At 40.2% G+C, this 25,012-nt stretch overlaps 1 protein-coding gene and 1 pseudogene across 2 annotated transcripts in view; both read right to left on the bottom strand.

Moving 5' to 3' along the window:
• LOC124969514 (zinc finger protein 709-like) overlaps window positions 1–25,012 on the bottom strand; it is a 109,941-nt gene that overhangs the window by 79,962 nt on the left and 4,967 nt on the right. Inside the window, exons 2-3 of one of the 2 annotated variants that reach the window (XM_047532484.1) lie at window positions 15,842–15,968; window positions 15,577–15,634 (exon numbers count right to left, since the gene is read on the bottom strand). In XM_047532484.1, the coding sequence (XP_047388440.1) occupies window positions 15,577–15,634; window positions 15,842–15,875 (92 nt within the window). In that variant the 5' untranslated portion in view covers window positions 15,876–15,968. Of the gene's footprint in view, window positions 1–15,576; window positions 15,635–15,841; window positions 20,505–25,012 lie in introns of those variants that run through there. The other variant, XM_047532483.1, reaches the window with a different exon arrangement.
• On the bottom strand, window positions 12,006–14,709 carry LOC124968882 (zinc finger protein 709-like; annotated as a pseudogene).

The following is a 25,012-nucleotide window of genomic DNA, read 5'->3' as shown; positions in this document are numbered from 1 at the left end:
AAATGCTGAAGGTCAGGGTAATCAATTAACTCAAAATACATCTTAGTGCCTCGGGAGGCGGAGGCAGGAGGTTCTCAAGTTCAAAGTCAGCCTCAGCCAATTAGTGAGACCCTGTCTCAAAATAAAAAATAAGAAGGGCTGGGAGTGCAGTTCAGTAGTAAAGTGTCCCCAGGTTCAATACCCAATACAAAAACAACAACAAAGCAAAAGTGGGGGCAGTGCTGGGGATAGGGCTCAGTGGTTAAGGACCTGGGTTCAAGGCCGGTACCAAACAAAACGCAAGGATCAGGGCGAAAGGCTCTGGGATCTAAGATGCTGCCGCACCCTCCAGCCTCCCTTCACCCACCACCTTCTTGGTGCGCCCTCCGCGCCCCTCTCGGGAGAAGGTCCTCCTCCGCTGACCACTGAGGGGCCTGCGGACGTCACGGCGGGCTCCCCTGTACTGCTCGACTCCTACACGCAGCTCTGCTTTCCTCCCTTCGCATCTGTTTTCACACCGCGGAGCCGGGCGCCGACCTCCCCTCAGGAGGCCCTGTGGACAAGGACCTAGGGGTTCTGCTCGCTTCCCGCCCCACACGCCCCGGGCTGAGGGGCAGTCACGGCTTTAGAGCCGGCTCCCCAGCGTTCCGGAATTCAGGGTCACCAGGTCCCCCTGAGGCGCAGGGACGCACTGGGCACCCGCGCCAGCCTCACACCGAGTCCCAGTCTCCCCGCGACCCTCCCGCCGCCACCGCGGACGGGGAAACGCGGGGCTGCGGGGACCGCGCGGCCTACAGACGCTCGGGCCGGGCCAAGCGGCCGCGCAGGACCCAGGGCCGAGCCGGCCAGCGGGCCTCGGACCGCAGACGCCGCAGGAACGCCGGATCCCCGGCTCCTTCCACAGCGACTCGTCCCTTCAACTCACGGAGACCCGCTCCCGCTCCCGGAACGACGCCCTCCACACTCACCATTGCCTGGGTTCTGGGGTTCCCGGCTCGGCCGCAGCGCGTAGAGGGCGGAGGTCACAGTGACCAGGCTGAGGACCTTAAAGGTGCTCTTGGCAATAAGCGCAGGGCAAACTATGGCGGCACCAGGAAGGAAGCTGTTCAAAAGGCGAGGGTTTCCGCCCTCTTCCAGCTGCGCTTCTGATTGGACAGTTCTTGCCCACCTCAAGACTCTGATTGGCTAGTGTTCCAGGACCCGCCCATGCACGCTGAGCGACAGCAGGACCGAACCTCTACCTGGCTGAATAGAACCCGAGAGATGGTTTCCAGCTTCAGCCCTTCGCAGCCCCACCTCCTTCCAGGGCTGGGACATGACCTCACCTGAAGGACTCTTGCACTTAATTCATTATGTTCCATCATCCCAGAGGTGGAATAACTATAATATGATCTTATATAATTGTATGAGGAATGTAACTATATTAACTAGTATTAGTAAATGTGATAATAGACAAGTTCTAAATTATAATTTCCAACGTATTTTAATGAACTCGAGTCAATCTCATTGAACTATTTGCAGAATGGGTTAAGCCCAGTTTGATCCAGGCTTTTCAGAACTATCACTGTCTCCTCACTGTTTCTCCCCCAATAATTGGGGTCACAAATGTGCTCACAGTTTCAAACCACCGTGCCATGATGACACCCCACACAAACACCTCAGAAGGGGACATCTGTCCAGACTATGCCAGGACACAATGGAATACAAAGGAAGGCCTCATAGTGTCAGAGTTCAGTCATTTGGGAAGAGGCGGTGACTTCATGGCCAAGGCTTTCTCCCGCATTTTGTCTTTTTTTTTTTTTAAATTAAAGATTTTTTTAAAAAATTTTTGCACACTGCATTTGAATTCACTGTACACAAGTGGGGTAAAACTTTTCATGTCTATGGTTAGACACAATGTAGATTCACACCTTTCATGTAATCATAAATATGCATGGGATAATACTGTTTTTCTACTAAATTTCCATCACCTTTTACACCCCATTTTCCTTTACACCATGCAAAGTTCCTTAATTCTTCTCTCTGCCCCGACCGCAGCCATCCCCCCTCTACATATCATCGTCCACTTTTCAGGCAAAACATTCCGGCCTTTGGTTTTTTGGGCTTGGCCTATTTCACTTAGCATGGTATTTTGAACTCCATTCACTTACCAGCAAATGCCATAATTTTATTCTTCTTTATGGATGAGTAATATACCATTGTGTATATATACCACCGTTTCTTTATCCATTCGTCAATTGAAGGGCATCTCCATTGGCTCCACGACGATCTAGATATTGTGAATTGAGCTGCTATGAACATTGATGTGACTGTGTTATGTAGTATGCTGATTTTAAGTCCTTTGGGTATAAACCGAGGAGTGGGATAGCTGAGTCAAATGGTGGGTCCATTCCAAGTTTTCTGAGGAATCTCCATACTCCTTTCCAGAGTGGTTGCACCAATCTCCATATTGCTTTCCAGAGTGGTTGCAACTGCACCAGCAATGTATGAGTGTGCCTTTTCCCCCACATCCATGCCAACGCTTATTATTGCTTGTGCTCTTGAAAATCACCATTCTAATTGGAGTTAGATGAAATCTTAGGGTGCTTTTAATTTGCATTTCCCTAATTACCAGGGATGCTGAGCACTTTTTCATACATTTTTTGATCACCTGTATATCTTCTTCTCTGACGTGTCTACCCAGTTCCTTAGCCCATTTATTGATTGGGTTCTTTGTATTTTGGTGTAAAGTTTTTAAAGTTCTTTATAAACATCAGAGATGAGTGCTCTGTCTGAAGTGTGTGTGGAAAAGATTTTCTCCCCCTCTGTAGGCTCTTTTCACATTAGTGATTGTTTCCTTTGCTGAGAAAGCTTTTTAATTTGAATCCATCCCATTTGTTGATTCTTGCTTTTATTTCTTGCGCTATGGGGGTCTTTTTAAGGAACTCTGGTCCTAAGCCAACATGATGGAGATTCAGGCCTACTTTTTCTCCTGTTTGGTGAAGGGTATTGGGCCTAATTCCTAGATCCTTGATCCATTTTGAGTTGAGTTTTGTACAGGGTAAGACATAGGGGTTTAGTTTCATTTGACTGCATATGGATTTCCAGTTTTGCCAGCAGCATTTGTTGTTGAAGAGGCTATCTTTTCCCATTGCAAGTTTTTGGCACCTTTGTGTAGTATAATATAACTGTACTTATGTGGGTATGTTCCTGTGTCTTCTATCCTATACCATTGGTCTACCTGTCAATACCATGCCATTTTTGTTACTATTGCTCTATAGTAGAGATTAAGGTCTGGTATAGTTATACCTCCTCCATCACTCTTCCTACCCAGGATCGTTTTGGCTATTCTAGGTCTTTTGTTCTTGATGAATGTCATCATTGCTTCCTCTCTCTCTCTCTCTCTCTTTTTTCTTTTTTGCTTCCTCTATTTCTATGAGAAATGACATAGGGATTTTAATTGGAATTGTGTTAAATCTGTAGAGCACCTTTGGAAGTATGGCCATTTTGATAATATTAATGCCTATCCAAGAACATGGGATATCTTTCCATCTTCTAAGGTCTTCAATTTCTTCCTTTAATGTTCTGTAATTTATATTTAGAGCTCTTTCAACTCTTTGGTTAGATTGATTCCCATGTATTTTATTTTTTTGAGGCTGTTGTGAATGGAATTGTTTTCCTCATTTCCCTTTAAGATGTTTCATCACTTATAAATGAAAATGCTTTAGTTTTATGCATGTTGATTTTATATTCTGCCATTTTGCTGAATTCATTTATGAGGCCTGGAAATTTTCTGGTGGAGTTTTTTGGATCCTCGAAATGTAGAATCATGTCATCAGCAAAGAGTGACAGCTTCACTTCCTCTTTTCCTTTTTGTATCCCTTCAATTTCTTTAGTCTGTCTAATTGCTCTGGCTAGTATTTCAACGATGATGTTGAATAGAATTGGTAAAAGAGGGCATCCCTGTCTTGTTACAGTTTTTAAAGGGAATGCTTTCAGTTTTTCTCCACTAAGAATGATATTGGCCCTGGGCTTGGCATAAACAGCCTTTACAATGTTGAGGTGTGTTCCTACTACCCCCATTTTTTCTAGTGTTTTGAGCATTAAGGGGTGTTGTATTTTGTCGAACACTTTCTCTGCGTCAATTTAAATAATCATATCATTCTTAACCTTAAGTCTATTGTGATGCATTCCATTTATAGATTTCTGGATGTTGAACCAACCTTGCATCCCCGGGATGACCCCCACTTGATCTTGGTGCACTATCTTCTTAATATGTTTTTGTATGCAATTTGCCAGAATTTTATGAAGGATTTTTATGTCTATATTCAGAGATATCGGTGTAAAATTTTCTTTACTCCATGTGTCTTTGTCTGGTTTGGTTATGAGGGTGATACTAGCTTCATAGGATGAGTTTCGAAGGGTTCCCTCCTTTTCTATTTCCTGAAATACTTTGAGAAGTATTGGAATGAGTTCTTCTTTGAATCCATCTGGTCCTGGGCTTTTCTTGGTTGGTAAGCTTTTGATGGCTTCTTCTATTTCATTGCTTGCAACTGATATGTTTAAATTGTGTATGTCCTCCTGGTTCAGTATGGAAACACCATATGTCTCTAGAAATTTGTCCATGTCTTTGATATTTTCTATTTTGTTGGAGTATAGATTTTCAAAGTAGCTTCTCATTACATTATGTATTTCAGTGGTGTCTGTCGTGATATTTTCTTTTTCATCACGAAGTTTAGTAATTTGAGTTTTCTCTCTCCTTCTTTGTTAGTGTGGCTATTTTGCTTACTTTTTCATAGAACCAACTTTTTGTTTTGTCAATTTTTTGAATTGCTTCGTTTGTTTCAATTTCATTGATTTCAGCTCTGATTTTAATTATTTCCTGTCTTCTACTACTTTTGGTGTTGATTTATTCTTCTTTTTCTAGGGCTTCGAGATGTAATGTAGGCCATTTAGTTGTTGAATTTTTACTCTTTACTTGAATGCACTCCATGCAATGAGTTTTCCTCATAGTACTGCTTTCATAGTGTTCCAGAGATTTTGATATGTTGTATCATCATTCTCATTTACCTCTACAATTTTTTTTTATTTCCTCCCTGATGTTTTCTGTTATCCATGCTTCATTCAATAGCATATTATTTGGTCTCCAGGTGTTGGAGTAATTTCTGGTTTTTATTTTGTCATTTATTTCTCATTTCATTCCAGTATGATCTGATAGAACGTAAGATCGTATCTCTATTTTTTTTTTTTTTTTGCATTGACTAAGGTATGATTTGTGGCATTACTTCTGGTCTATTTTAGGGAAGGTTCCATGTGCTGCTGAGAAGAAAGTGTATTCACTCGTTGATGGATGGAATATTCTATATATGTCTGTTAAGTTATTGTGTTATTGAGTTCTACGGTTTGTTCAGGTTTTGTTCAGAAGATCAATCCAGTGGTGATGACGGAGTGTTAACGTCACCCAGAATTATTGTGTTGTTGTCTATTTGATTCCTGGAATTGAGAAGGATTTGTTTCATTTACATTGTTTGATGCACATTGTTTGAGGCATAAATATTTATGATTTTTCTGACTTCGTGATTTATGGTTCCCTTAAGCAGTATGAAATGTCTTTCTTTATCGCTTCTGACTAACTTTGACTTGAAGTCCACTTTATCTGAAATAAGGAAGGAAACCCCTGCTTTTTTACAGAGTCCATGTGCATGGCAGATTTTTTCCCATCCTTTCACCTATAGTCTGTGGATGTCCTTATCTGTGAGATGAGTCTCTTAAAGGTAGTATATTGTTGGGTCTTTCTTTTTAGTCCAATTTGCCAGTTTATGTCTTGATTGATGAGTTCAGGCCATTAAAGTTCAGCGTTATTATTGAGATATGTTTTGTATTCCTAGTCCTTTGGGTTTATTTTTGGTTTTTACCTTGACTTGGTTTCTCCTTTGGTTGGTTTTTCCTTTAAGGTAGTTTTTCCCTTTGCTGACCGACACAGTTGTGTTTCATTTCCTCCTGATGGAATATTTTTCTGAGAATGTTCTGTAGTGCCGGCTTTCTATTTGTAAATTCTTTTGACTTTTGTTTATCGTGGAAGAATTTTATTTTGTCTTCAAATCCGAAGGTTAGTTTTGGTGGGTATAGGATTCGTGCTTGGCAACCATGTTCTTTCGGAACTTGAAATTTGTTGTTCCATAACCTTCTAGCTTTTATGGTCTGTGCTGAGAAATCTGCTGATATCTGTATTGGTTTCCCCCTATAAGTAATCTGATGCTTTTCTCTCGCAGTCTTCAAAATCCTATCTTTATTTTGTATGTTAAGCATTTTCATTGTAGTGTGCCTTGCTGTGATCTGTTGTAATTTTGTGCATTTGGTGTTCTGTAAGTCTCTTGTATTTGATTTTCCTTTCCATCCTTTAGGTTTGGGAAATTTTCTGATATTACTTCATTGAATACGTTGTTCATTCCTTTGATTCCCCACCCTTCATGTACATAGGGCCTTATATAAAGAGAAGGGGCTAATTAACTCAGGGGAAAAGGTATAAAAAAGGGTAGGAAATTCTTAATCTTCTGGATTCAGGGTGGGCTCCCAGAAAAGGTGTGATTATGCATTGCTGACCACCAAAGAGGAAACACCATACTTGCCCAGGGCAATTGGAGAGCTGACAGAGAGGCCAGATTAGTGGCCTGCAAGAAACAGGAAGGAAATGGGGTCCCAGGCTTAAATGTTGTCCAGCTGCCTGACCCTATAAGAGAAAGGAAGCCAAAGTATTCCCAACATGAGAGTAACTGGTTTAAGCCTGAAGAAGGAAGGTGTCTCTTGGGTGGATGGTGGAGGTTTTCTGATGGCTGCATAGCCATCCCTGAGACTCCAGCCCCTGCTTCATCACAGACTTCTACAGGGACACCCATCGGTTCAAAGGCACTTGAGACTGTTCTGAGCCAGCATTTCTATGTCCCCCAGCTCACAAGCATCTCCTGGGTGATCTGTGAGCAATGTGATTTGTGCCTGCAACAATCCTTGCCAGGGGCCCAGGCTTCCACCAGGAATCCAAACTATAGGAGGAGCACTTTCTGAAGACCTGGACGTAGACTCCACTGAACTCTCACGCTCAGGGCCTATAAATATCTTTTGGTTTTTCTGTGTTCTGACCCTGGCTGTGTTGGAGCCTTTCCAGCCCACACTGAGAGGGCTAAGGAGGTGGCCCAGACGCTCCTCTAGAAAACTGTTCCCAGATTCGGTATCCCAAAAACTACTGGCTCACACAATGGGCCAGCTTTCGTGGCAGAGGTGATACAATTACTGGTCAAGAGTTTAAATATCACATGGAAATTACATACTGCCCTCAGGCAACAGACTTCTGGTAAAGTTGAAAGGAGGAGTAGGACTTTAAAAGATCAACTGGGTAAAGTATGTCAGGAGACACCCCTATGTTGGGATGAACTCCTCCCTATTGCATTGTAAGAATTAGATCCACTCCCACTAAGGGGACTGGATTGTCTCCTTGTGAGATAATGTATGGGAGGCCTCCTCCACTTATCAGAGGATTGGAGGGAGACTTAAGTGAAATAGGAGAATTAACACTGAGGCAACAGCTTCAGGCTTTAGAAAAACTTTACACGTTCTCACCCAATGGATTAGAGAAAGGTTGCCAGTAAGTTTGACCACAGACCCACACGCCTTCAAGACTGGAAATGCAGTCTGGGACAAAGAATGGAATATTCAGCCCCTGAAACCTCTTTGCAAGGGTCCGTTCACTGTTATTTTATTCACCCCACTGCAGTAAAAGTGGCAGAGATATGTTCCTAGATTCACTACACCTGGCTCAAGCCTGCAGCTGTGGATGGGGCATGCCCTCCAGAGCCTGCTGCACCCCTGAAGCTGACCAATCTGGAGAAAGGAAGTGCCAGAAAAGGACATCAGCCCTGCTCTAGTCACTCCAAGGGCTCATGAGCCTGCACAGCCCTAAGCTTGAGGAAGAAGCTACAGCCCTACTTCAGTCACCTGGGGGCCTGGTGGAAGATAAATTTGACAAATGAACTTTTTCAGGCTCTCAGACAGTTCTTATGCTGTAATGCATTGCCATCTCTTTCTTACAGTCACTTACATAGTTCTCTATTTGGGTTTTGCAACTGATTTGATAATGGGTAGCTCTCAATGACTGGAATCTTAGTAACAAAATTTCCTTTATACATTTTTAGTTTGCTTATATGGATTTTCTAGTGTTTCTTTGGTGTTATTAGTTTGACTTTGTTATCGTGCAATATTTAACATATGCTCACCAAAATGTTCGTATATCATTTACTCTGGTCTACTTTGATAATCTTAGGGGGCTCTGCTGTACTCCTGACCCAACAGTGGAAATCATGTGAACCATGTGTCAAATTGATCTATTATATCTAACAGGTGATAGAAAACATATATTTGGGACCTGTCCCACCAGAGAGATTCTATAGGTAGATGACTGTCTCTGGAAAGGAAAAAGAGGCTACAGGGCTTGGATCAAACCCAATATAAGGGGGCTACAACTTGCCCAGGGAATTTACCCCCTACCAAAGGAATTTGCTATTGGTATTGCTCACCAGGAGACCCTCAATCTCTGACATGGGAAAATTTTATATAAAGTGTCTCAAGATCAATCGCACCAAGCCCCACTACAAACCCTAGCCCTGCTGCCAAACTATATGAGAGATTAAGCCCAAATTTGAACCTTTCTTCATTGGGGAAAAAAATCATCTCTTTTAGGACCTAGCAGAAAGAATTGCTCAAAACTTTGGGTTAAAAACTGTTGGGTCTGCGGAGGAGCCCTCATGAGTGAAGAATGGACCTGCACTGGAATAAGTCTAGATGCTTATTCCCTACTACTATGGAATAAGACCAATGTGGAACCAAAAACTGAAGGGCCCCAAGGCTGGGGGTCCTCATTTCAGAAGTATTTGGCAGAATGTATTGGAAGATTTGGACCCTATCACACCAAAGTGTCCCTAAAACCCCATGTAATAGAATATTGTTTTGGAATGCCACCTGGTGGCCAATGAAACCTACTTGGTTTGGGGCAGATAACCCAGGCTGGCTGGGCATTTATTGTCTAATATACAGAGAGCCCACTAAGAAAACAGTTCTTTTTAACTGTACCTGTCCAGACACTAACCAAATCAGGTCTTTTCAGGGCATTCGTGTGATCCATAAATTCTGGAGAAATCCAGCTCCTTCTAACTGGAAAGTACGTGATGAACTATTTTGGATCTGTGGGCAAAAGGCATATACCCACCTCCCTACAAATTGGAGGGGAACATGTGCTATTGGTACTATTAAACCTGGATTTTTCCTACTGCCCAATGCAACTGGAAAAGACCTCGGGATTCCCTTGTATGAGGATGTAGGGCCAAGGAAAAAGAGGTCCTTTGGGAAAGGACTTGATCTGGGAGGTCAACAATCTTGGGGGGAAGATGACTGGCCACCCCAGAGGATTATTGCCACGTGTGGTCCTGCTACCTGGGCACAAGATGGCAGTTGGAGCTACAGAACTCCTATTTACTGCTAAACAGGATTATTCACTTACAAAATGTACTAGAAGTTATTACTAATTAGACTGTCACAGCCTTTAACCTCCTAGTCACACAACACACCCAAATGTGAACAACTAGGTATCAAAATCGCTTGGCATTTGATTGCCTCCTGGCTGAGGAAGGGGGAGTATGTGGAAAGTGCAACAACTCAGACTGGTGCATCCAAATAGATGAGAATGGACAGGCAGTTAAAGACAAAGCCAGCAACATAGGGAAACTAGCTCATGTGCCAGTTCAAAGCTGGCAGGGCATTAAAGCTTGGGAGCCAAGCTCACTATTTGGAGGATACTTTGCAACTCTTGGTAGATTTAAGAGCTTCATTGGTACAGTGGGTATTCTGCTGTTCACCTGTTTATTGCCCATCAGTTTGGCTCCCAGTGCATTAAAACTATTAGGTCTACAATGCAAGCAGCTGTTGAAAGGACAACAGCAAAGCTTTCGGCATTATATGAGGCTTTAAGCCCAGAAGATGACAATGATGCTCTTTAATTTAAAAGATTAAATTATGGGGCACATCACTGAGTGGCAGAATGGTAGCAGCACCTCCTTCTCCACCAAAAATCTTAATTAAGCTTCTCCAGAGACCCCACCATAACCATTCTTAGACTATCAGCAAGAAGATTTGCAAGAGTTCAATTGTGGTTATGCTTCCTATTTCCTGTTCCTCTGTCTTGCAATAACTAAATTTGGCCACAGGCTTCATGATGTTACTTCTGCTTTTGTGGTAGTGTGTAAAAATCTCTGAATAAGAATTTAAAAAATTAGAGAGGAGGCACTCTGTGAACTAAAATTTTTAAAAGCCTACTTATATGTAGACTTCTGCAAATTGTGAGCCTGAGGCCCCCCTCCCCTGCATACTGGGTATAAAGTTCTAACATTTTCTGGACTCAGGGTTCAGAGGGAATAACTGATTTAGGTGAAAGCCCCTCTCTGGACTGGCTGCAGACAATAAACCTGCTTCCTGCTGATTCCTCAGTGTCCAGACTTGTCTGTCCTTCATCAACATGCCTCAAAATAAATGACCTGTTTAAAATGGTCTTATACTGTCAGGTGCTCTGTTCATGCCTGCAATCCCTGCAGCTCCAGAGGTTGAGGCAGGAAGATCTCAAGTTCAAAGTTAGCCCAGTAACTTAGCAAGGTTCTGAGTTACTTAGCAAGACCCTGCCACTACCTAAAATATAAAAAGGGCTGTGAATGTGTTCAGTGGTTAAGCACCCCTGGGCTCAATTCCCATTACCTGTCTCCCCTTGGATAAAGTAGTGGTTTATTCTGGTAGACTTTAACACTATCTAATACCTGAGAAGTAAAAAAAAAAATTATTTTGGAAGTCAATAGTTATAGATTCATTCTCTCCCTGATTTCTATAAAATATTTCTAATTCACCTTCAAGAACTAGATGCCTTTGTGAAGGATATGGAGAATAAATCCAAGGACATTTTCCATAAGCTTTTGTCATTTCAAATCCCAGGCCTCAGCCAGAGTAAAGGGACTCAAAAGGGACTCCCACCTGCCTGGCAACTGACCAACAACCCTCATGGGTCAGCTGAACCCAATACAATAAGCCAGAGGATATTCTCTGTCCACATTCCTGGTCCACTCTAATGAATCCACTGACTCCAATACAATGAAAGCCCAAAACTAACATCGTGTCCCACCCTAAACGAAGCCTATATAACCCAGACCCTTGCTTCGGCCCACTACCATTTTGTTCCCAAAATGAGCCATGCCAGGCATTGGACCGATGAACTCTGCCACAAATACTGAGAAAAGAAAAGCTTGGTGACCCGAGGTTTGCTTCCCATTCCCGCCTGTGTCATGTGTGCATCATTTGTGCTAAAAATGTGACTGAGGAAGGTCAGGTAAACTGGAATGTGAGACAAAGTACCACGTAAATCCATTTCAGGAAAAAAGGCACTTTATTGCCCGTTTTGTTTTCTTCCAGTCCTAAACTCTTCTCCGGCATTAGTCAAATGTCTCTTAATAAGTTGTTCTGAGTGGCACAGGCCTAAAATCCCAGTTTCCTGGGAGGATAAGGCAGGAGGATTGCAAATTACACATTACACTGGGCAACTCAGAAAGTTTATCAAAATAAAATAAACAGGACTGTGGATTTGCTCAGTACTTAGAAAATGAAACCCTGGGTTCAGGGTCAAAAACTACAAACAAATGAGAAAAATCTCTTTGAGTCATAAAGTAGTGTATAGGGCTGACACAACAATCTGAGTTTGCCTAGACTTGAGATCTAAGAAATGTTGCACAGATGAGAGCTGTAATTATTCAACATGGAAGTCTAACTTCAGTTTAGTATTCAACAAAATTGCTATCCCACGGAAAAAGAATTTCATTCCTCTCAGAAGTATATCTCTACTACAAAAAAGAGGATTCCATCATAATATTATCAATGTTTCCAAGAAAAATTTTGAGAAAAAGCTGATATATGTTAATCTGTAATTAATTTAAAACATTTAAGAAACTCTAAACCATGCACTGAAATCTGATTTGAAGAAAATATACATTTATTGCTATATCATGGGCATTTACAAATACGTAAAAATGAATTTCACCATTTTGCATAATTATGATGTACCAAAAGTCAGAAAACATCCCATCAAACTGAAATATATAAAATCCATGAAAAGAAACATACCCACTATATATATACATTTCTCTGTATGTATACATAAATAGAAAGGGATGCATACCCCATTGGGTGAGGCCATGAAGAAATTTGCAGTAATGCATAAAATCTAATTCTTCAGTGGCCCACTACCAACGATTACTTAAAAACTACACAGAAATTAAACCTAATGTCATATTAGAAATACACATTAATTTGCTTTGGGTCTAACATGCTTCAAAATGTTAGAAGGCTTACTACCTGGTTTGATTAAAAATATGCTACCTATCAAAGTCACATAGTCCAGCCTAGAGAAAACTCCCAGAAGTGTGTCACCTCAATCTTTATTTCCAAGAACACAAATCAGAAATACACCGTGCAGAGATCTACTTGAAAAATGAATTAGTGGTGCACGCAATAGAAGTTTTGGGAAATCTCCTCCAGGGAACACAATTTCTCCAGTCTTCTAACCAAATTATTTTGCACCAAGCTCTTCACAGATAGCAATTTCATGTATAGGATTCTGCTACATGAGGAATTTTAAAGGCCTCTGAAACTATGTTACAACTGACACCCCTCTTCTACAAATTTTTCACAGTCACAGGGTTTTAATCCAGAGTGATTTCCTACGTATGAACCAAATAAACAACACAGCACATCTCTTCTATTACAGGTTTCAATTCAGACTGGAAGGATGATACTCCATATGGGTACACTGAAGCAACACGGCAACAAGTATACCCATGTCCTTTGCAACAATACAAGTTATTGCACCTGCTTGCTCATGTGTGCTAGCCAGTTCATGCAATAGTAAAGACTTCCGATTTTCTGTATTCAGGGTTTCTGTTCGGTATGTTCTTCCATGCCGTGGAAAGAATCTGAGAAGAAAGGCCTTCTCACATTGCTCACACTTATGGAGTTTCTCACTTGTGAGTTCCTTGCTGTTTGAGAAGGTAACTAGATGGAGTGAAGGCTTCGCTGCTTTCTTTACACACACACAGGGTTCCTCTCCAGCGTGCATTCCTTCCTGTATTCTAAGGGTGGACGAATGACTGGAGGCTTGCACACACTGCTCACATGCATGTTTTCATGTCACTGTGAATTCTTTTATGTCTGAGGAGACTGGGATCACTATAGGCTTTTCCCCATTGCTTACATACATAGGGGTTTTCTGTAGTGCTGAGTTTTTTCATGTTTTCTGATTGAATCGGAATGATGGAAAGCTTTCCCACATTGTTTACATGTATAGGGTTTCTCTTCACTGTGAATTCGTTCATGTTTTTTAAGGTTGGTGGGGGAATTAAAGGCTTTTCCACATTGCTTACACACATAGGGTTTTTCTCCACTATGAATTCTTTCATGTCTTTTAATGTCACTAGAAGAACTAAAGCCTTTTCCACATTGCTTACATACATAGGGTTTCTCTCCACTGTGAATCGTTCATGTCTTCTAGCGGAGCTGGAAGAATGAAAGGCTTTTCCACACTGCTTACACACATAGGGTTTCTCCCCACTATGAATTCGTTCATGTATTCTAATTTCCCTAGAAGAATTAAAGCCTTTTCACATTGCTTACATACACAGGGTTTTTTCCCACTGTGAATTTGTTCATGCATTGGAAGGCAACTGGGAAAACAAAAGGCTTTCCCACATTGTTTGCACTTATAAGGTTTCTCTCCACTGTGGATTTGTTCATGGATTTTAATTTAAGTGGAAGATTTAAAGGCTTTTCCACATTGCTTACTTACATAGGGTTTCTCTCCAGTGTGAGTTCGTTCATGTTTGCGAAGGAAACTGAGAAAACGGAAGGCTTTCCCACAATGCTTACACACATGGGTTTTCTTCCAACTATGAATTCGTTCATGTTCAGAAGGTAACTGAGAATAGGAAAGGCTTTCCCACATTGCTTACATGCATAGGGATTATTTCCAATGTGAACTTGTTCATGCTTTTGAAGGTCTCTGGAAAAAGGAAAGTCTTTTCCACATTGCTTACATACATAGGGTTTTTCTCCACTGTGAATTCATTCATGTCTTCTAAGGGAGGAAGAAAGCATAAAGCTTTGTCCACAGTGCTTACATACATAGGGTTTCTCTCCAGCATGAATACGTTCATGTTGTTGAAGGGAACTGGGAAAACAAAAGGCTTTCTCACAATGCTTGCATTTATAAGGTTTCTCTCCACTGTGAATTCGTTCATGGATTCTAATGTAGCTGGAAAAACTAAAGCCTTTTCCACATTGCTTACGTACATGGGGTTTCTCTCCACTGTGCATTCGCTCATGATTTCTAGTTGAGCTGGAATAACAAAAGTCTTTTCCATATTGCTTACATACAAGGGGTTTGTGTCCACTGTGAATTCGTTCATGTGTTTTCATGTATCTAGATGTACTAAAATCTTTTCCACATTGTTTACACACATGGAGATTCTCTGCTGTGTGAGTTCTTTCATGCTTCTGCAAACATTGGTGATAATGGAAGGCTTTCCCATGTTCCTTATGTTCATGTGGCTTCTCTCCATGTTTCTGATACTCATGTGCTTTGTGTCCAGTATGAGCTGCTAGGGAACGGCTAGGAATGAATCAGCAATGACGACTTCTCCACACACATGATGTTCACTTGGTTTTACTCCAGAAGAACTTGTCTTGTTCATAATAAGATCTATGATGTGCCTGAGGATTTCTCCACATTGACTATCTTCTTTCTCTTCAAAGAGCCTCTCCACTACTTGCTTTCTGCAAAAATTGTAAAGCAAATTACTAAGGATTTATTTATTAATGATTTACCACATGATTTGGTTAATGCTATGTAACCTTTACTAAGGAGCTACAGTCCAGTTGTTTTAAAGTGTTTTCTTCCCTGGTTTTTAACTGAGGCAGTGTCTCAGTATGTTGCTCAAAACTAAAGTGCTAAGGTTGAACTCCCAATTGTGATCCTCCTGCCCCAGCCTCCCAAGTTGCTAGGATTTCAGGGTGCACCACCACCCAAGTTGGGCTTCTTCATACTCCCTCCATATAAGTATTTGTTAACCCTGAAGATATTTATAACATTTAATGACAACTGAGTACTACTTATGTGAAAGGCATGGAACAAAATTCATACTGGCTTTTGTGATATTTGCATATGCACAGCAAGATGTGTTCAAAATGGGTCCCACTTGAAAGCAATTTCATACATTTCTAATAATTTGTATATGGAACACAGTCTGTGTTTAATAAACAATCAGAAAGGGTCACTTGTCATATCATGTTAGTGCTCCAAATGGTGCCCATTCCGGATCATCTTGAATTTTGAACTTTCCAATTAGAGATGCTCAACCTGTATGCTATGTCAGAAAACTGAGATTAAATCATTTTGAACCTTGCCGGGTATCAATGACTTCTTTTATAATTTGTTATAAGTTACTCCAAGATTTGTGAGGGCATTGTCTTCTCTTGTGAGTCAATTACCTTAGATTTCCCCTGGAATTGTAGCGATCAGCGATATCCTGATTTTTCCATTGTTTTCCTAGAATGCAGACCCAGAAAAAGCATTAAGACTTAATTTGACAGTACATAAAAACTATCAGAGACATGCAGATCTGTTGTATAATGTCACCATGCTGGTACAGTTACACAAAGTGGGCTTTCCATATTCCAGATCATGAAACAGCACTGATCAGCAAGTAACAGCAGTTCTCTGGTTGACTAAGTGTGGAAAGTGGGTCACCCTTACCTATAGTGGTCAGGTTCCAGATGGTTTCCTGCATCACGTCTCTGAAGAGCTTCTTCTGGGAAGAATCCAGCAAAGCCCATTCCTACAGAGTGAAGTTCACAGCCACATCCTCAAAGGTCACTGACTCCTAAAACATCCCATAGGTATCGCCAGGAGGAAATGAGACACACGGCACTGGAGCAGGAACACTGGCCATGGTGCTGGGTCATTCCGATTGTCTTTGTACACTGGCCTCTAGCACATCTCACAACAAATCCAACTATGTACTGCACTCAATAACAGCAGCTGATCTGAGACAGTATATTCTTAGAAATGCTTGAGAACAAACTTTGATCTTTGGTGGTATCTGGGAATCTGGTTGGGCTGGACCTCACCAGGTTAAATACAAGGAGGGAACTGGAGTTCCCGTGTAGGTTATCTCAACAAAATCCAGTCTGTTTTAAGTCCTGTTGGTCCTGTACATGTTTTCAATATTCTGACATGTTCATCAGAGGTTGCCTACCTCCACCAGCCTCCCAAATAAACTCTGGGGGATGAATCTCTACTGAGGGGTCTGTTAGGTAATATTTAAAACTTGTCAATTGGGCATGAAGGAGCACACCTATCATCCCAGTGACTTGGGAGGCTGAGGTAGAAGGTTGACAAATTCAAGGTCACCCTCACCAACTTAGGAACATTGTACCTCAAAATAAAAGGTAAAAAAAGGTTTGGGGATGTAGTTCAGTGGTACAGAAGCCCTGGGTTAAATCTTCTTACCTAATAAATACACAAACAAACAAACAAAAACCTCGTGACAACTTATCATTCACAGAATTCAGCACACCTTTTATGACTCCACTAGAGATGACACTACCAGCTTGCACTTGCTTTCTTATGGAGAAACCAGATTTTAATACTGAATAAGATTTATAAAGTATAAGTCAACACGCTAATAGAAAAATATCATTAGCTTATTTGGAGTTGTCAAAGAAAAATAAAATAAGGGAAAGGATGGCACAGGTTCTTAAAGTTCACTGTCACCAACATGTTGCTTCACACACAGATCAGTAACATTGTGAAATGCCAACAGAAGAGTTTTTCCCGGGGTGGGGGCGGAACTAGTGTATCAAGTCTTCTAGCGTAACAAATGTCTAACAATGTTTAAACACATTGGAACAAGACAGTGATCCCTAGACTAATATACACAAAACCTTTTGAAGTCACAGTATTCAGAACACTAGTTCACTAACTGAAAGATTAACAAGTCATGGGAAAGAAAAGAGCATTCAGTAGGCTCACATGTGAACAGAAAATTGATTCATGACACAGTGGGAATTGCACAACAGTGGCAGACATCCCTCCCCTGCAAGGATGAAATTTGAACTACACATTGAAATCAGAATGACAATACTGCACAACTTTTCGCAAGTCACAGTCAAATGCCTTTTGCACACAGGAATGCAGTTTTCTGATTAGAAAAAGAACAATCCTTAAAAAATTCACATAGTATTTGAAATCTATGGAAAGAGGGCGATAAAGAGAAACCACAAAGTAGAAGAAAATTTCTGCAACATATACAATACAAAAGGGTAAGTGTGTGCGGTGGCCCATGGCTGTAATTCCAGCTACTCAGGATGCTGAAGCTGGAGGATTGCAAGCTTCAGGACAGGCTGAGTGACTTAGGGATATTCTATCTCAAAACAAAAAATGATGAGGACTAGGGATGTTGTTTAGGAGTAGAGCAGTTGCCTAGCATGTGCAAGACCCTGGGATCAATTCCCACTACAACTCCCACATAAAAATGTTCAGATGCAGAGTAAAAATGATTGAGTATGTGAATGAAAAGTACACCAAAGCACACTTATCTCAAGATAAAACACTCTATATTTACAAGATCCATGTCCTTGTTTGGGTAAAAAGCCAAACGAAATGTAAGTGTTGAAGATCACAGCAAACAATCAAAGGTCTATACCTGAAGTGAGGATAACCTGATGTACTCTACTGACATTTACTAGAGTTTGAAGTTTGCCAAAACCTACAACCCAGGGATTGAAAGCAATTTCAACACTCTTTAATATTCCTGCCCAAACTCTGAAAAGGAGAATCTGATTTTCACAGCTACCATTATAGCTATTCAAATATCTACTTATCAATACCAACAACAATAAAAAGAGGGAAATAGAGCTTATGGATGGAAAAAGAAATGAACTGAGAGAAAACATTCCTGAGAAACCTCAGGTTTTGAACTTAGTAGACACAGACTTTCAGGCAACCCTCTTAACTATGCTCAGAGTGGTAGAGGCAACCATGGAGAAAGAACTCAAGGTCACCAGGATGATGATGTCAGAATGACATGATATCAATAGAAACTTAGGTGTTATCAAAAGGCTTATACAGAAATTTCACAGGTTCAAAGCACAACTTCTGTAAAACCATCACTATAGGGGTTCCATGGCATACCAGAGCAAGGAGGACAAAGAATCAACTAAAATGAAGATAAATTACTGAAGGACAAGAATGAAGAATAACATTGAGAGAATGTCACCAATACATCTGCTGTCCATGTCTTTTAGAAAGAACTTCTCTAGAGTGAAGTGAAAAGATACGACAGTGTTCACATAAGGAGTGTTAGTAAAGAATTACATGCAAGAGTACAGTAAAAACTTTCTTTATTCCTTTCTGCATCAAGAGATGTTTATTCAAACTGATAATATCAACAATCTATCTGGTGGTTACACCTAATGGCTAGGTAAAATGAAAGACAGCAAATGTATACGGCATGGGAAAGAGACCTGAAAACAAACTAAGACACAAGCACTGTTTGTAAAACAGTACATTGTTGTTTGAAAGTACACTATGATTAGTTGTAAACACATATGTGGGGGGTTCAGGGATTGAACTCAGGACATTTTACCACTGAGCTACACTTTCAGCCCTTTTCATTTTTTTACTTTGAGTCAGGGTCCTGCTAAGTTGCTGAAGCTGGCCTCAAACTTGCAGTCCTCCTGCTTTGGCCTTGCAAGCTGCTAGGAAAACAGGCAAGCACCACTGCACCTAGCTCAGTTGTAAATAGACTGATAATTCTGTGAAATTACTAAATATTTAGAAACATTTTATTGTTTAATTTAATTAATAAATCAAATTTTTAATTGATATCCTTGTGCAAGAGAGAAAATGGAATCATGTCAACAGTCCAATTAAGATGATAATGCTGAAAAACATGGTAAACCTAAACAAAACCCCAGAACTAAACAAATACAGAATGCTTACCAATGTGGTATTTTTAATCCAAATATATCAACAGCCACATTGAACATGAGTGATCTGTATGCAGCAATTAAAGGAGAGACTGGCAAATAGATTAGAATCACACCTAACCTCGTGTTCTCTGTAAGAAAATAACATGTAATGACACGCAGTGGGGAGTCAAAAGTGCACCTGGCTAGGAGAATTGAGTTCACAGAACCCTTTATATAACAGGGTGACTATAGTTCAGACCATTGTATCATAGCCCAAAAATAATTGTGGCATCATATTTAAAGTGTTCCCACCATAGAAAAGATATGTATGTGAAGGAATCTATCTGATAATTAGCTCAATTTAGTCATTTGACAGGGTACACATGCTTAAAAGTCACATAGGTGTATGTTAATTAATTAGTTAATTAATTTTTTGGTGTTGCTGGAGATTGAAACCAGGAGCCATGACTGAGTCGTACTGAGTTACAACCCCACCACGTACCCAGCCATTTTAAAATTTTATTTTGAGAAAGGTGCTCACTAAGTTACCTAGGTTGATCTTGAACTTGATATCTTCCTGCCTAAGCCTCCCAGGCAGATGGACATACAGGTATGCTGAAAACATCATGTTTGAACTTACAGTTATCATTCCAGCATCAATCCAAAAACACTTGTAGAAGCTATACTGAGACTAAACAACTGTATCTCCAACAAAATAATAAAGGGTTTAAATAATGATGAAGCAGTTGATTCTCAAAGAACACATGGAAATCCTTAATACACACTCCTCTAGTCAGAGCAACAAACCACATTAAGCAGAAACATGGAAGTGAAAAGAAAATCACACATTCATAGTTATAAACTGAGATTTCAACATGTCTCTAACAGTAAATGATAGGGCAAGGAAGCAGAATATCTGTAAAGATATAGCTGAAATCAACACCATCATATATGAAATGGAGACATTTGACACTGTAGAAAAAGAATTACAGAGTGCATATTCTATCATTTGACTTCCTTTTCTTTACTTTTTCTTTTTTTTTTTTGCAGGCAAGGAGATTGAATACAAGGTTTTGCAACTGCTAGGTAAAGATCTCTACCACTGAGCTATATCCCAAGCTTGAGTGCACATTCCTCTAAGATCACGTACAATATTCACCAACACAGACCATGTTCAGAGCTAAGTGACATACCCTAACAAATCTAAAGAAACAGAAATCATACACGGTTGCCCTCAGATCATACTGGAATGAAATGAGAAATCCACAGAAGAAAAAAAGCTGCAAAATCTCCAAGGAACTGCACACTATACTTTTGAATGACACATACATCAAAGGAAACAACTCCAAAGAAATTTAAGTAATTCACAATATGTGAAAATGAACAAGGGGACTGGGGAGATAGCTCAGCTGGTAGAGTGCTTGCCTTACAAGCACAAGGCCCTGAGTTCGATCCCCAGTACCAGAAAAAAAAAAAATCATCCAAATGAAAATGAACAAATATCTTAATATCACCTATGGGATACAAAAAAAAGCAGTGCATGAGGAGAAATTTAAAACAACAAATGCACATATTAGAAAAGAAGAAAGACCTCAACTCAAGAGTCTAATGTTCCATATCAGATAACCATGCAAACAAGAGCAAGGTATTCTTTAAAAAAGCACAGCAAAATAACTAGAGAGGATATCAATAAAATTACAATCTGGAAATGAAAATAGGAAATCAGCAAAATCAAATAATTTTTTTATAGGACCATCAAAATTTATTACCCCTATTTAGCTTACTAAAACAAAAGAGAATACACAAATTCATAACCTCTATAATGAAAAACATGTCACACTAATCCCACGGACATTAAATGGAACTCCCAAGGATAATAAGAACTATTTTATGTCCATAAATTTAATAATTTGCAAGAAATTAACCAATTCTTAGAACAAAACAATATACAGGATTCACAAGGAAAGATAAACAAATGATGATAATATATGATATACAATAATACATGACTATATATATGTGACAATATATATGACTATATAATACACATGACTATATGTATTTATAATTTGAAACAAGTTGGGCACAGTGGTAAAGGCCTGTAATTACCAACATGGGAGGGTGAGGCAAGAGGATCACAAGCTCAAGGCCAGACTGGGCAAATTAACAAGATCCTATCTCAAAATAAAAAACAAAAAAGGTTGGGGATGTAGTTTATTGGTAGAGCACCACTGGGTTCTATCCTCATTACCAGGAAAAAAACAACAAAATGAAAACTATAACAAGTGACAAAAACAAGAACGATCTGCCCTACATGACATCACTGGTTTATTCTAACATCTAATGAAAATATGACAAACACCATCCACACTCTCTTCGAATCAACAGAGGAAGAACTACGTGATAACTGATGATATCAGGCTCATAGTGCCAAGATAAAAACAAGATATGGAACAAGAAACAAAAAATCCCTTAGCCAGGCCTGGGAGGACACCAGGCTGCTGTAATCCCTGCAGCTCAGGATATTGAGAAGGTAGAATCCCAAGTGCAAAGTGAGCCTAAGCAATTTAGGGAGGCCCTAAGCAACTTAGCAAGACTCTGTCTCAAAATAAAATATAAAAAAGGGCTGGGGATATGGCTTAGTGGTTCAGCACCCCGGTACCAAATCCCTGGTACCAAAAACTAAACAAGTCTTACAAAGAAAGATTTAAAATCGCAACAAAAAATGGCAAATTATATCTATCCATGTATAACAAATTATATCCAAATTATATCTATCCATCTATCCATGTATAACAGAATTATACAACAAAACCAAGTGGAAATGACTTCATGTAAGAATGTAACGATGATTGAATTCTTACAAAATCAATTAATGTAATTCATCATCTCCAAAAGCTAAACAAAAGTTCCTCAGATCAAATCAACAGGTGCACAGAAAACAGAGGGAAGCATGAATAATAATAGGCATTGAGACTGAGAAGGAACAATTAAAAATATCTTGTTCACATATGCCATTATTACCTACTCAGAAAATCCAAAGACTAATGAAAGTAATTACTGTAATTAATAGAGAATTGCAGAAAGGCTAGACGACACACGCAACGTTAATATGCAAAACAAATCCATCATTGTGGTATAAAAAATTCAACTTCAAATGAAAAATGCCACTTATATGTCACAAAAAGAGAGAAATGATTTCACAAAATCTGAATATACAAGAAAAATATTCAATGCCAAGGGGTTACTAATAAAAGCAAGATATAACCATACATAGATGGTGTTTATTGCAAGATGGAGAAAAATAGATCGGATCATTCCAAGTGCTGGCAACCCCCAATAGACACATCAGCTGCCAGCTGTGGTGGTGCACGCCTGTAATCCCAGAGGCTTGGGCGTCTGAGACAGTGCAGAGACACACTCAGCAACATAGCAAGGTCTTAAGCAACTCAGTGAGACCCTGTCACTCAATTAAATTTAAGAAAGGCTATGGGTGTGGCTCAATGGTTTAGTGTCCCTGAATTAAGTCCCAGTTCAAGGGTGAAAAAAAAAAGGATCCATGAAGTCAGATGATAAATTCATGCAGTATTATAATGTCCTAATAAACTGAAATGTACCCAACATCTACACACCCGAAAAACTTTTCAAATTGTTTTTATTTAATTTATATGTATATTTTTAGTTGTAAATAGACCTTTATTTTATTCATTTATTTATATGACGTGCTGAAAATCAAATCCAGTGCCTCATACAAGCTAGGCAAGCACTCTTCCTATGAGCTACAACTCCAATCCTCTTTCACCATTCTTTCAAAAAAAACTTGAATACAGTAGCACTTGGAAACAAAATCAAGAATACTGCCAACAGCACAGAAATGACTTGAAGCAACCCAAGTTCCACAGGCAGTGGAATGAGTGAATGCACTGGTTCAGCTCAGCCTTACCTGCCATCATAAATGCAAATGATGGAGGCAAGGACTTACATATTAACTCATTCAAAATTTCAATGAGCCAAAACCAAGTTTTGGAGTGAACATGTGGTTAAGTCATAAAGGATGTTCAAAAAATCCACCCTGCACTCACCCCTGCCTGCACAACTTGATGAGATCAGTGAAACACAAAAGAATTGACCACAGCCTATTTATTCACCTGTGTGATGGTTCCATGGATGTTGATATTCTTATTGAAACTGACTCTGAAACAATTATTTTTTTCAAGAATCCTTTTTGCTTCTTCAGACCATAGTTCTGTCCCCTGAGGTCCAACCAACAAAGCCCAATTTTAAACTCAAATCATGGAAGAACATTCCTAAATGCTCAACTAAACTGGAATTCTAAATAAACAACATTCTATGAAGGAAATAAAAAGGAAGCAGTTCAGGGAAGCAGCCTGCTTCACCCGCAGTTCCCAAGGGAATCCACACTCACAACCTTAAACCCACCCCTAAGCTTAGGGACCACCCTCACAGTGCAGATGCAGCACAGGTGGCTCACTCCCACAAGTGAGTGACAAGCCACAATAGTGAATTCTGGGACCTCCACACACCCTACTTGACCCTCATTCCAATGTGGAAAGGCTCACTGCTCCACAGGCTCAATTCTAACCAGTGACCACTCACTTATCTCCAGTCAGATGCGGCTGTGGACCCGTGGAACCTTTCTGACATCACATGTGTGGTGTTTGCTGAACACCAACCTACTCTCCAACACCAGCTGGCTGTCCTACCATTCAAGTCTGACACAGAGGGAGCAGGATTCCAAGGTCGGAGCTCGGTCCGACGACACTGTCCTCACTGCAGGTGCCAGACCAAAAGTTCTGAGTGTGCTCTCTGTTAACCGGTCCTCATTCTAAAGCCATCTGTAGGTGACACCCTCAGTTATATCATCACAATAAATTCACAGACTACATGAAACAGGCTCACCATCCAGAGTCAACAAAACTCCTTTTACACAAAAAATCCTAAGGAAATACTCTGTGCCAGAATCTGGGACAAAGATTAAAAAGAAAAAGCAAAACTTGCATTATACACTGAAAAAAAGTCTCAAATTCATAAACCCTTCACTCCAGGAGGCAGAAACCAAAGGTGTCTTTTCTTCGGTCTGCCATTCTCCAACTTTTTTAGGTATAAAATTGCATTCTGACTGGATCAGTTCCCTGGAGGCTAAAGAAAACAGAAAATGTTGAATTTTACCCAAAGACTGTAATTCTGTAATTAGGGATGGTTTCAAAAACCTCACCTCACGACACATTCTGCAGATACATCCCAGGCAAAGAAACATAGGTCTTATTGTACTAAGATGATGCAAAAAAGGGGGAAGTCCTTTTTTATGGTACTGAGGATTGAAACCAGGGACACTCAACCACTGAGTCACATCCCAGCTCCTTTTTTATATTTTATTTACACGCAGGGTCTCGCTCAGTTGTGAGGTCCTTGCTTTGGTGCTGAGGCTGGCTTTCAACATGTGATCCTCCTGACTCAGCCTCCCTAGCCACTGGTATTACAGGTGACTGCCACTGCACCCTGCCTCCTTCCCTTTTTTGAATCAACATGGCCAGATGCACAATGTCCAAATTCCCACTTTTCTTTTTTTCTTCCTCTGATGCTGGGGATAGAACCCAAGTGATCTACCACTGAACAACATCTCCAGCCTAAATTCCATTTTCTTTTAAATCTCAATTTTCTTCATTTAGAATGATGTTGGCTGTGGGCTTAGCATAGACAGCCATTACAATGTTGAGGTATGTTCCTATTATCCCTAGTTTTTCTAGTGTTTTGAGTATGAAGGGGTGTTGTATTTTATCAAATGCTTTTTCTGCATCTATTGAAATAATCATATGATTTTCATCTTTAAGTCTGTTGATGTGGTAAATTACACTTAAATTTTTGCATATATGTTCATTAGGGGTATCGGTCTGAAGTTTTCTTTCCTTGATATGTCTCTGTCTGGTTTTGG

Source organism: Sciurus carolinensis, chromosome 17 (genome assembly GCF_902686445.1).
Source record: "Sciurus carolinensis chromosome 17, mSciCar1.2, whole genome shotgun sequence".
NCBI classification, from domain to species: Eukaryota; Metazoa; Chordata; class Mammalia; order Rodentia; family Sciuridae; genus Sciurus; species Sciurus carolinensis.
This window is presented reverse-complemented; position numbering and strand designations above follow the sequence as displayed.